The 14628-nt window shown below is 36.6% G+C and overlaps 1 protein-coding gene across 3 annotated transcripts in view; it reads right to left on the bottom strand.

The window, feature by feature from the left end:
* Positions 1-14628, bottom strand: part of LOC143036755 (solute carrier family 35 member E1 homolog) — a 44168-nt gene that overhangs the window by 18693 nt on the left and 10847 nt on the right. For all 3 annotated transcript variants that reach the window (XM_076204457.1, XM_076204456.1, XM_076204455.1), the window contains exon 3: positions 8602-8739. In XM_076204457.1, the coding sequence (XP_076060572.1) occupies positions 8602-8739 (138 nt within the window). The remainder of the gene's footprint in view (positions 1-8601; positions 8740-14628) is intronic.

The raw sequence follows: 14628 nt of genomic DNA, 5'->3' as shown, positions 1-14628 counted from the left end.
CTGGCCTCAATTATCAATCTTTACAATTTTGGTTTCAATACCAAATAATGGTTTCAAGCTAATTTACTGAAATTTCCCATCACCAGGTCTAACTCATGCAGATAACAATAATCACTCCACATTGCAACTACAAAATAGTAGTCAAAAAAACAATTCTACCATAATAAGTTAAAACTATTATTAACAGAACAGCCAACCCCTTATAAAGGAGAAAAGGCCTTTTGGTTTACCAATTCATAAATCTCTATCTATCTATATACCAAAGGCTTTTCCCCCCTTACAAGGAAGATATCGAAAGTCAAAAGGCATATACCCACCACCACCCATTCTCCTCCCATCCACCACCCTTTCCTCCCTCTCATCTTAGCTCCTCATGGATGCCAGGTCATCCCTGTATCCCACCCACTGCCCTGGGTCTGAAACAATGCACAAGACACAGCACATCCACAGCAAGGCTGCTTCACTCAATCATTGACCATCCCTCTCCAGCCCACCATGCAATAAGTAGCAGACAGGGAGAAATCTCTTCAGGCTGCGTCAAAACATCATTCACACATAATCACTCCCTAACCCCCCATACCCCATGCACCCCCTTCCTTGCATCACACTATCGTCTATACACAGCCATTCTCCACTCACCCCTATCTCCTGCCTTCTCCCTTCCTTGTTCAACAGACATCCCACTCCTGCTCAATGCCCCTTTAACCATATCCATCTCATTCTCGGTCATCCCCTCAAGTTCACTCCATCCACCTCTGCCTTCCATACCTCTTTTACTATTTTTCTGCACTCATTCTTTCCATGTGTCCAAACCATCCCAATATTCTTTCATCAACCCTATCTCCCATCTCTTTTTCCAATCTTGATGTCCTCTTCATCTCATTTCTCACTCTATCCAACCTTGTAACCCCTACTATACTTCTTATTACCAATTCATAAACGAGGGAGTAATAAGGAACCACTAAATTATAGACCAATGTCCTAAGTATTGTGTTGAGGGATGGGTGACTCTTTATCCACAAGGTTTGAGATGGGAGGGGGGTTATATGGGCTTTTATATATGTTAAGCACATCTTTGCATTTAGCTGCCCTCTTTATAAGGGGGGCAGAGCAAGTGTGTGTGTCTATTTACCTAGTTGTATTTACCTAGTTGTATTTTACGGGAAGGGGAGCTATGCTCGTGGGGTCCCATCTTCATATCTCATTTTATCTAAACTATTTTTAAATTCATGTATTGTTTTTGCACACACCACTTTCTCATCCAACTTGTTCCAACTGTCTATTACTCTGTGAGGAAAGCTGTTCTTTTTCAAATCTCTTCTATAGCTGTCTTTTTTTATTTTCTTTCCGTGTCCTCTTGTATTTCTGTCATCCCATTTTATCAGATTCTCTCTATCAGTAATTTCTATGCCTTTCATGATTCTGTAAATAGCTATCAAATCTCTTCTCTCTCTTCTTTGCTCTAGTGTCTGTAGTTCAAGTTTTTCTAGTCTCTCTTCATATGATAGTTTTGAGAGTGTTGGTGCCAGTTTTGTAATTGCTCTTTGTATTCTTTCAAGTTTTTTTTATAAAAAATTTTGTACTTGGTGACCATATCGTTGCTGCATATTCCAATCTTGGTCTTATCAGGGTGATTAGGATTTTCTTCACCATTTCTTCATCCAGGTATGTAAATGCAACTTTTGATTGTTCTTATTAAATTATAAGTTTCTCCTCTTTAAATCCCTGGAAAATATTCTCATCATCTTCTACTGTATTGCTCCTATCTATACTTCTAATCTTTACATTTTTGTTAGACATTTCATCATCGCTAAATTGGTCCGGCTCTCGTTTAGATTTCGTCTGCCTGCCTGGGCCAAGTCCTCACCTTCCTCATTTCCTTCCATTTCCCTCAGTAATCCCTCCCCTTCTCCTTTTTCCTTACTTTCCCTACACCACGAGCAATTTCCCCCCCCACCCTGTAAAAACAATAGGTCCACGAAATTTCACTTTTTCTTCAGAACGTCGTCTATGCCGTCCGTTCGTTGAAGTGTGTGTGTGTGTGTATTTACCTAGTTGTATTTACCTAGTTGTATTTTACGGGAAGGGGAGCTATGCTCGTGGGGTCCCGTCTTCATTTCTCATTTTATCTAAACAATTTTTAAATTCATGTATTGTTTTTGCACACACCACTTTCTCATCTAACTTGTTCCAACTGTCTATTACTCTGTGTGGAAAGCTGTTCTTTTTCAAATCTCTTCTATAGCTGTCTTTTTTTATTTTCTTTCCGTGTCCTCTTGTATTTCTGTCATCCCATTTTATCAGATTCTCTCTATCAGTAATTTCTATGCCTTTCATGATTCTGTAAATAGCTATCAAATCTCCTCTCTCTCTTCTTTGCTCTAGTGTCTGTAGTTCAAGTTTTTGTAGTCTCTCTTCATATGATAGTTTTGAGTGTTGGTGCCAGTTTTGTAATTGCTCTTTGTATTCTTTCAAGTTTTTTTTATACATTTTTTTGTACTTGGTGACCATATCGTTGCTGCATATTCCAATCTTGGTCTTATCAGGGTGATTAGGATTTTCCTCACCATTTCTTCATCCAGGTATGTAAATGCCACTTTGATTCTTATTAGATTATAAGTTTCTCCAAAAATCTTATTTATATGTTTTTTCAGGTGACATATTATTCATAACAATGACTCCCAGGTCCTTTTCATTTTCTACTTTTTTTATTCCCTCTTCTCCCAAATTATATGATCCTGTTATTCTGTTTTTGCTTTTTCCAAATTCCATTATACTACACTTTTTTGTATTGAACTCTATCTCCCACTTCTTACTCCATTCCTGTACTTTATTTAGATCTCTCTGTAGTGATTCACAATCTTCTTCAGTTTTCACTCTTTTCAGTAGTTTTGCATCGTCTGCAAAGAAGCTCATATAGCTTTCAATTCCTTCATCCATATCATTAATATATATAGCAAACATTATTGGGGCCAGGACTGTTCCCTGCGGGACACCGCTTATTACTTCATTCCATTTTGAGTGCTGGTTTCTTATCACTACTCTCATTTTTCTTTCTTGCAAAAAGTCTTCCATCCAATTTAGTAATTTACCTTGTATTCCTCCTTCAGTTTCTAGTTTCTTAAGCAACTTCTTATGTGGTACTTTGTCAAAAGCTTTTTTTAGGTCTAGAAATGCACAATCAGCCCATCCATCTCTTTCTTGTATTATATCTATTAGCCTTGAATAGAAACATATTAAATTGGTGACGCATGATCGTCCTTGTCTGAATCCAAATTGCCTTGGATTTAGTACGTTGTTTTTTTCCAAGTATTTTACCCATCTATTTTTGATAATTCTTTCACAAATTTTTGCTATTGTACTTGTTAGAGAGACTGGTCTATAGTTGGTAGGTTCTTCTTTATTTCCTCCTTTATATATAGGTACTATATTTGCTTTTTTCCAATCTTCTGGAACTTTTCCTTCTTTCAAGGAACTGCTTATTATGCTATGTATTTTGTCTGCCAGTTCATTCCTGCATTCTTTCAGAATCCAGTTTGCTATTTCATCTGGTCCATGTGATTTTCTGACATCAAGATTACTCAATTGTATCAATATTTCATTCTTTGATACTTCTATTTTTTCTATAGGGGGGACTTTCTCTTTCCATTCAATCTCTTCAGGTTGTATGTTCTCCCTTGTAAACACTGATTTAAAATGTTTGTTCATAATTTCCGCCATTTCCATTTCCTCAGTGTATTCAACTCCCCCTTGTCTTAATTTCTCCAAGTCCTGTTTGTTTTTCAGTTTATTGTTTACAAATCTGTAGAATAGTTTTGGTTGATCTTTACACTTTTCTATGACGTCTTTTTCATATTTTCTCTTTTCCTCTCTGCATGTTTGTACATATTCATTTCTATAACTGGTATATATTTTCCATTTTTCAGGTTTTCTGTCTTTTTTCCATCTGGTCCAGGCTTTGTCTCTTTTGTCTTTTAACTCCCTACAACTTTTGTTGTACCAGCATTTTACATATTCTTTTTCTTGTTTTTTGTCTTGGGACATACTTTTCCACTCCTTTTTTGTACATTTTTGTCAAAATATTCCATTTCTTTTCCACTGATGTTTCTTCTTTGTATATTTCTTCCCAGTTTTCTTGTTGAAAGAATTCTCTTATTTTATCAAAGTTTGTTTTTTCATACATCATTCTTCCTTTTCTATATTGTTCATTTCTTTTGATATATTTTTCTTCATTAAGTTCCAGTTCAATCAATATGTGGTCACTTTTACCTATTGGTGTTTTATATTCAATCTTGTCCACTATTCTAGGTTCAGATGTAATTAATAAGTCTAGTCTCGATGGTTCTTCTTCATTTCTATACCTAGTGTTCTCCTGTATCCATTGTGTCATTGTGTGGTCAATAATCATCTCAAGTAGAGCGTTTCCCCATGAGTCATCTCCACCCTTTACTGTCATTTCTTCCCAGCAGATTTCTTTGCAATTAAAGTCGCCCATCATAACTATTCTTCCTCCATCTTCCATTATTTTATTTAATGTTATCTTTGTGTCCTCTAACATACTTTTATGTTCACTCTCCTCCCATGAGGCTGTTTTTGGAGGCACATAATTCATCACAAATTTTCTGCTCTTCTTATCTCTGTCTTCCACTTCTATCATAATCATCTCTACTGTATTCTTTCCATATATGACACCTTTCACGTTTATATCCTTCTTAGTCAGGAACATAACTCCACCCCCTTGCTTTTTCTCTCTGTTTCTAATCCAATAATTGTATGCATCATGTCCTACACTGTTGGGTGGTAGTGGGCCTTTTAATTTTGTTTCTACAATTCCCATTATGTCCGGTTCTTTTTCTTTCAGATAATCATTCAGCTCATTCAATCCTGTTATTAATCCATCTATATTTGTGTAAGACACTCTTAGTTTTCTGCCACTTCCATTGTGTTCTCTGTTTCCCTTATGTTTTTCTTTTGTATGTCGAACTTCCTTAGTTTCATGTTCACTACTCTCCAATAGAATCTCTCTTTCTCTGACTCCGTTCTGTTCTCGTTTTTTGCCTTAGCTTCCAGTCTTTTCTGCTTTTCTTCCTCTCTTTCCTCTTTATTCATTTCTCTTTTTATCCATATCTTTTTGTATTGTTCACTTGTTGCTAGTTTCCCTGTTTTGGATAAGATATTCTCTGCCGTTGTTTGTGACTTGAATTTAATCTTAATTGGTCTGGTCTTGTCTGTGCTATACTTTCAGAGTCTAAATTTCTCTTCGATTTGTTTCATAATTTCTGGTTCATCTTCCTGAACTGATTCTAGTAATTGGCTTACTTTTTCATTTTCCTCTTTGATTCTTGTGGTTCTATCTGGGTTATGTTTCTCTTCCATTCCTAATATAATTATACATTTCTTTTTGTCTGCTAAGTCTCTTACTATATTCTCCTTCTGTCTCATCACTTTAATAACTGAGTTTTCAGTTTGTTCATTCATTTGCTGTCTGATTATGTCAGTGAATGCAACCTTGCTATTTTCATGAATTTTTTCCAACCCTCCTTGTTCTCCATATTATTCTCCTTTAAGACTTTATTCTCATCTTTTACTTCTTTTAACTGTTGTTTTAATTCTTCAATTTCCTTAGTTAAGTTTTTGTTCGCCCTCTCTAGTTCTTCCAATTTTTCAATTCTTCGTATCATACTGTCAACATTACCGAACCTACGCTCCAAGTCCTCATTCATCTTATCGACCTTCTCTTCTAGTCTTGTCAGTCGGGGGGGGGGGGGTTGTGTCCCCCCCACCCTCTTTAAATCCCTTGAAAATATTCTCATCACTTTCTACTGTATTGCTCCTATCTATACCTCTAATCTTCACATTCCTATTAGACATGTCGTCATCATCCAGCTCGTCTTGCGGTCGTTTGTCCACCTTTCGGCGGCCCGTCAGGGCCAATTCCTCCACCTCCTCATTACCTTCCATTTCCCCAGCAATCCCTCCCCCTCTCCTCTTTCCTTACTTTCCCACTACCCCACGAGCAATTTCCCCCCACCCTGCAAATACAAAAAGGCACTTCTCTTTGCGTTGGGATCCACAATCTGCACTTTTCTTCAGAACGTTCTTCAAGCCGTCCGTTCGTTGAAAGTGTGTGTGCGCGCGTATGTGTGTGTATGTATATGTATATGTATATGTATATATATATGTATATATATGTATATGTATATATATATATATATATATACATATATACGTATATATATGTATATATGTATATATAAATATATAAAGTTTCTTTCTGCTGACTAAGCAATGTGCCTGCAGCTGTTCTAAGTATGTTCAGTTTATTTGCCTTCACTGTAAGGTCTTGATTGTGTAGCATAAAGGTTATGTGTGTACCTTTGCTTAGTATGACCATCAGGTATTTCTTAGATTCATTGAAACTGGGTAACTATATCAATGAGTACTTCTGAGGGGGGATACAGTTATTCTCTTTTGTGTCTGCCATAAATCTAGTTCACTGAACTGTGGTTAGATATCTTGGGTGTTGTTTTGTTGTTGTTGTATTTACCTATTTGTTGTTTACAGGAGAGGAGCAACACTCACTGGTCCTGTCTCCTATTCTCTAATTTTCTAACATACCAAGACTCAAATTCATGCACGGTTCCAACTTAATCTATATCTTTGATTTCCAATTATCATATTTAGATTTGAACTCGTGTGTTGTTTGAGCTTGGGCTTGTGTTAGGTTATTATTGTTAGTTCATCTGCATTGTATACTTCTTGGTAAATGAGGTATTGAAGTTCTGTATGAACAAATTAAATAGTATTGTGATAGTGTTGCTCCCAGGGGGAACCTGTTGTGCAGTGTTTTGATTCCCAATAAGTAGTTGTTCTGGAATAATCTACATTCTCTTCTTGTTTGGAAGTTTGTCAACTATTTATTGTATATTTCTGATTATACAATTTTATTTGAGAGGATGCATCTCAGGAGAGTATAAAAAATCTTATTCATTTGACAGGATATGTCTACGGACAGTATAAAAAAACTTGTTTATATCTATTGCCACCATTAATGTCCTGTAAAGTGGTACTGTCATGTTAAAGCCTTCCAACACTTGTTGGATAAGTTTGTAAACAGTGTGCTTCTGGAATGGTCTTTGAATCTATACTGATTTTTCAAAACATGTGTGTTTTGATATGATTCTTTCTTGGATAAAACTTTCCATCAATTTGAATATTGTAGAGGAGAGAAATGGATATGTAAAATGCTGGGTTCATGGACAATTTGGTTTTAAAATGGTGATTACATGCTCACAATCTGAAATGTTCTCACAATTTAGCTCCCATATTATTCAAAGACACTGGTCTATAATTCAGGTGCTCCTCCTTAATCATTTATGAATTGGTATCACATTGGCCCTATTATTGTACTGCATTGTATTATATTGTAGAAAAATAGAGTAGCCCACACTCAGAAGTATGGGTCCCAGAGATAAGAAATGTGTGAAGGAACAAGTCATATCAGGACTGATGACATATTAAGGTAATCACTCAACATGACAATAAGCCACAATGACATACAAATACAGAAGATGCAGAACTACAAATGCCAAAATCAGAAGTTAGAATAGAATTAATTATAAAGTACAACAAAGGTCAGATAAATTAATCAGAAATAAAGTATCATATCATGATAAAGATGGTAAAGTAAAATGTAAAAAGTCAGTTAGGAAGTAGAAAGAATAGAAGGACATACAGAAATGGGTAACTCAATGAGTCTACTTAATCATAGAACAGATAGGAGAAAGGGCCAGAAAGAGAGGGTTGGAGATAGAGTATAGGTGTTAGACCTACTTATAAACTTATGTGTGACTAAATTACATTTCTACAAGGACATGTCTGAGTGTGGTTTACAATTATGTTAAGTTGTATTTACTCTGAAGTGTCTGAAAACCTTGTTATGTTGGAAATTTAAAGAAAATGAAACAAAAATTTTATTTGTCATGCTACCTTTCCAACAATAAAATGGTGGCATTGGTGGGATTTGAACCCATGCCTCCAAAGAGACTTTTCCAATCCTGAGATACCTTTCTGATGAGTGCACATGTCCAAACTGATGGAAAGTTTGATCCTAGAATCACATCAAAACACACATAACCGTTTTGCAAAATCAGTATGGATTCAAAGACCATTCCAACAGCACACTGCTTACATACTCATCCAATATGTACTGGAAGGCTTTAACATGAAATTACCACCTGACAGGACCCTATCCATCCACTTCCTTCTTGGTCTCCTCAAATTCCAACCCCCCTACTGTCCACTTCTGCTTTACACATTCTTCTTACTAGTCTTTCCTCATTCGTTCTTTCCATATGGCCAAATCACCTCACCACTGATAAACCCTATCCAGTAGTTCTCTTTTTATCCCCATTCTTTAGGTCACCTCTACATTTCTCACTCCACACATTCTCATAACATATTAATCAGTGACTGAAGTAATAAATTCACATAACACAAGCAAAATACCAGTATACTAAAGAATGACATCATAATCACTGTTGTGACATTAACATTCATGAAAAATATAATACTTTAAAGAAAACATAAAAAAAATCAAACCTTTTTGGAAAATATGTTTTGCAGAGAAAATCCACATGTTGCAAGTAGTGCAGCAGCTAAACCAATGACATCAAAAGATATCTCAGTTATGGTCGCTATGGCAACACCTAAGACGATGGGCACAAGAGACATATACACCTGTGTAATATAAAAGATGGACATTAATATCTGTCAGTATGAGTGGTTAATATGGCTCAACCATAGCATTTTACGAATATATATATATATATATATATATATATATATATATATATATATATACATATATATATGTATATATATACATATGTATATATATACATATGTATATATATATATATATATATATATACACACATATACAGTGAGTCCTCCTTATACAGTAATTATCTATCCACTAAATTCACAGTTACGGTATTTGGTAATTACTACCATCGATTCTATTTACGGTAAGAAAAATTCACAGATACGGTATCCGCTAGATATTTTGAAGAGGAAAGAGCAGGGGGAAGGTACGTCTGCCATATCCTATTATTACATGTTATAATTGGTTCGGTATATGGTAATTTCAATTTGCTGTAAGGTTTTCAGAAACACATATGTACCGTATAACAAGGACTTACTGTAAAAATATATGTATGTATATATATATATATATATATATATATATATATATATATATATAATATATATATATATAAATATATATATATACACATACATACATACAATAAATAAGTAAATAAATAAATAAATAATTCTATCAACTGCACACAGCTGATGACATAACACTCCAAAATCAAACCTTTTTAAATTGCCTTTAAGGGACAAAATTTACCTGTAGAAAAAAACAAAACAAAACAAAAAAAAAACACCGAGGTTCGGCAGTCATCTTTAAGGCATAAAAGTGATGGTTCTAAAATATGAAGTCTGAGAGGGAAAATTTTATGAAGTATGTGAAGAAAACAAGTTTGTTTATTTCAAAAATGGCTGATTTGATGGTTTTCATTATGTTACTACACAAAATCTCATTAAAGATATTGTCAATAAGGAAAATGAAACCAAAAATAAAAGGGTGGGAGAGCCTTCCAAGATTCAACTTAACAATGGGATGGTTAAGTGGTTTTGCAGCCAAGTTGAAATTGCTGACCAATTACTCTCTTTCCATGAATTGAAGTTTCATGATTTGAAACAATCTATCTATACACCAAAAGACTTCTTTCTCCTTATAAGGAAAGTAGCCAGCCAAGGCATGCACCCACCAACCACACAACCTAGACACTAGAATAAAAGAACACCACCAAGCAGATGTTCGACACCACAGGGTTAGCAGTGCGAAAGTAAATCATGTCAACAAACGAGGCCATTTACCGAAATGGGACAACGCAAAAATTATTATGGATAACCTCACAAGACAAGAAAGGTGATGGAGTCCATATTCTTCACCAACCAGGAAAACATCAATAAGAGCACTGTGGATTTCATATGGGTTAAAGCAGCAGCATGCTTCGTCATCTTGGACAAAATACAGAGCCCCATACGCAGACGGAAAGCTATGCCATGCGACAACCAACAGGTGGATATTTTGTCCACTCACTGCGACAACTCATCACACTGGCAGATGACATCAAGTGGGGGACCAACCAGACACATTGCCATGTTCCCTTTTTCTGTAATGTATATATTGACCAGCTTGACTTCGAACACTATACCCCTGAAGAAACCACTTAGGCAAAACTAGTCAGGAATAAAAGTATTTGTCTCAGCCCATGTTCCCCTTACCTCCTACCCACATTCGTTACAGTATTCACACAATAATAATAATAAAAATAACGACGACAACAACGACGATGATGATCCACATACCTTGGACTTTTTCCCCCTTACAAGGGAGGTAGCCAAACTCAAAGGCATAAACCCACTCCCACCCATTTCATCCCCACATACTCCACTCCCATTTACCACTCCTCCCTCCCTCTTTTCTTGGCTACTCCTAGATTACAGGTCATCCATGCATCTTGCCCATTGACCTGGGTCAGAATCAATGTAGCAAGACATAGTACATCCACAGCAAGCCTGCTTCATTTAATTGGTGACCTTCCCTCTCCATCCCCTCTTGTAGAAAAAGAGAAGACAGGGAAAAATTCCTTCGGGCGGCATCAAAATACCACTCACACATACTCCCTCACCCCCCTATCCCCTTCCCTTCCATGCATCACAACATCATCCATACACAACCATTCTCCACTCACCCGCATCTTCTGTCTTCTCCCTTTCTTCCTCAACAGACATTTTCCTTTTTCCCAATGCCCCCTTTACCCCATCCAGCTATCTTATCCTTGGTTGCCCACTCATGTTCACTTCCTCAACCTCTGCCTTCCACACCTCTTTTACTAATCTACTCTATCCAGCCTTGTAACTCCTATCATACTTCTCAGGTATTTCATCTCAAACACATTTAAACTCTTCCTTTTTTATGTTCCATGTTTCTGCCCCATACAATGCTGTCAGCACAATCACCCCTTCATACAATTTCCTCTTAGCATACATTCCCAAATGTCTATTTCTCATTATACTTTTTAATCCTCAAGGCATTTACTTGCTTCTCTCAATCTACATTCTACCTCTACATCCACTCCATTTTCCGCCACATTCGCACCTAAGTATCTAAAGCTATTTACTTCCTCTAGTCTCTCTCCCTTAATACTCACTTACAGTTTGCTGCCATCCTCTCCCCTTGTACATCTCATTACCTTACTTTTACCCACATTCATCTTCAACTTCCTTCTTTTGTGCACCTTAGTAAACTCTATCATTAACTTAACTCCTCCTCTGTTCCTGCTACAAGCACAGTGTCATCAGCAAAGCAAACAATAACTGGCTTATTTCCCACTTTTCTCCCTTTTCTTTCACCATCTCTAATCCCTAACCCATTACCCTTGCATTTACCTCTCACACCACCCCATCCATGTATAAATTAAATAGCCATGGCATCACGACACATCCCTGGTGAAGTCCCACCTTTACTTCAAATCAATCTCTCCATTTCTAATTCTAACACAGGCTCAACTACTTTTATAAAAACTCTTGACTGCTCTAAGGAGGTAAAGAAAGTGGGACCCAAAAAAGATTTGGATGTAATTATCTGAAACAACTTGTCCTATGACAAACAGATAAACAAAATTGTCGGAGACTCCTATAATTTGCTAAGATCAATAAAAGTGGCATTTACATGTTTGAATGAAGAAATCATTAGATGTGGCATCATTGTGGTCACCCAGTACCAAAAAGAATATAAAGAAAATAGAAAGAATCCAGAGAGCAGCCACAAAAATGGCACCTGCACTTGCAAACTTGTCATATGAGGAGAGACTGGCTAAACTGGAGTTACTGACTCTGGAGCAAAGAAGAGAGAGAGAGGCGACCTACTGACCATCTACAGAATCATAAAGGGCACAGAAATACTTGTTAGAGAGGACTTGTTAAACTGAGGCAAGAGAAACACAAGAGGCCATGGAAAGAAAATAAAAAAACATAGTTATAGAAGAGATCTGAAGAAAAACAGTTTTCCACAGAGTGGTGGACACTTGGAACAAACTGGACAAAAAAATAGTGTGCACAAAAACCATTCATGAATTTAAGAGCAAACTAGACACTGCGAGATACAAAGGCGGGACACCACAAGCATAGCTCCCCTTCCCATAAAATACAACTAGATAAATACAACTAGGTAAATATATCTCCAATACCTCCAACAGTCCCTTCCTGTCTACCCTGTCATCAACAACAACAATAATAACAATAACAACAGCAACAACAATAATATATACATACATATACCAAAGGGTTTTTTCCCCCTTACATTGGAGGTAGCAAAAAAGAAAAAGGCATAGAAACCACTCCCACCCATTCCATCCCCTACATACTCCACCCTCTTCCCTCCCTCAAATCTTGGCACCTCCTGGATGATGGGTCATCCCTGCATCCTATCCACTGCCCTGGGTCAGAAACAGTGTCGCAGGACACAGCACAACCACAGCAAGGCCGCTTCATTAATTCAGCGACCCTTCCTCTCCACCCCCTCATGCAGAAAAGGAGAAGACGGGGAGAAATCCCTTTGGGATGCGTCAATTTATTTCTCATACATACTCCCTCATCCCCCATCCTACACAACCCTTCTCCATTCACCCTTATCTTCTGTCCACTTCCATCCTTCCTCAACAGTCATTTCTCTCTTTCATAGTGCCCATTTTACCCATCTATCCATCTCATCCTTGGACGCCCCCTCATATTCACTCCTTCTACCTCTGCCTTCCACACCTCTTCTACTAATCTTTCCTCACTCATTCTTTCCATGTGTCCAAACCATCCCAATACTCTTTCATCAACCCTATCACCCAACTCCCTTTCCACCCGTTCTCCTCCGCACCTCCTCGTTTCTCACTCTATCCAGCCTAGTAACCCCTATCATACTTCTCAGACATTTCATCTCAAAAACATTCAAACTCCTCTCTTCCTCTCTTATGTTCCATGTTTCTGCCCTGTACAGTGCTGTCAGCACAATCACTCCTTCATATCAGGGCTGCGGAGTCGGATGGTATAAGGTCCGACTCCGACTCCGACTCCTTTGATTCCTCCGACTCCGACTCCGACTCCTTTGATTCCTCCGACTCCCGACTCCGACTCCTTAACTTCTTGACCCCTACGTGGAAATCTATTCTGCAGATCCATATACCAGCCTCCCACACCTATTAAGCAAGCATTTTATAAATATTTTTCATTATATTATTTTTTACGTGAAACATTCACTTGTATGATAAATATACTTACATATACACTCAACCAGCTATATATATGTATATGCACACAAGCACGTATATTCGTATAAACATATATATATTAAATATATAATGGTATTATTTATGCTCATGATCATCTACCAGCTTATGAGCACTTTCAGATGTCATGGCAGAGTTGCCACTTCAAGCTAGATATTTTCTTTTTCCTTTGTGCCCCTCCCCTCCCCCCAAAAAAATATCATCTGTTATTTCATTTGTCCAATCTCATAAACTTTCTATCACAATATTAGGAAAAAAAAGTGACAAATCATGATGAGGAAAGGTTAATGGAGGCCCTACCTAGTACTTACTGCAGAATTAATTTCACCATGTTATCATAAAAACCAGGAATCAGTTCAGGAAAGAGAGAGACAACCTTCCCCTGTGCACACTGTTCATATCTGCTGTTGTTCCTCCCATTTTCAGTCATCATCAAATGCTATGACATATGCTCTAATGTCATTCCTATCTGGCCTCTGAGACTGGTCAAAGTTTATCTCAGGGCACTTCCATTGACTTTTACATACTTGAAGACGTACGTGCATAGTGCATACGTAGTAGATACATAATATTGTCTACACTGTCCTGTACGTGTGTACATGATGGAGTTCTAGATGTTAACATAATTTGAATTAATTAGACTATCAACAAAGGTAAAGTAGCTAGTTTAAATTATTTAAAGATAAAAATCATCTCTGTCACTTGACAGTTGACAAATTATTCAGGAATTTGAATTAATAATTATATTTATTGAGTATTTATTAAAAATAGAAATACATTCCACTGGCTATAACTCCCATAGTATAGAATGAATGAAATATTGATACAAACTAAATCCTGGAAACTTCTATAAATGGTACATATCCTGTAACTAGCTATAAAACTATTCTATACTGGACGGTTATTAAATTTTCTCAACACAAAAAAGTATCAAATTTTTTTAGATTTTTTAAACTTGGAATAATGAGACCTACTGCTTTCTATTTGCACAATAGCAACAAATTATTTCACAGTGCACATCTATAGACAGTATTTTACAGCTATTGTTGGCTTGCCAATTACTGTAATGGTAAAAATTCAGACAAAGCTTTCAAGAATATAACAAAATATATGCACTGTACCTTGAATACACCCATATTATTACGGTAATAGCTAGGTTAAAAATTCAATCTATAAAGATTTCTTATAATAAAATATTTTATATGTTCCT

Source organism: Oratosquilla oratoria, chromosome 21, assembly GCF_046742065.1.
Source record: "Oratosquilla oratoria isolate Oo_2021 chromosome 21, ASM4674206v1, whole genome shotgun sequence".
NCBI classification, from domain to species: Eukaryota; Metazoa; Arthropoda; class Malacostraca; order Stomatopoda; family Squillidae; genus Oratosquilla; species Oratosquilla oratoria.
Note: the sequence above shows the minus strand (reverse complement) of the source record. Positions and strands in the feature narration are given on the sequence as shown.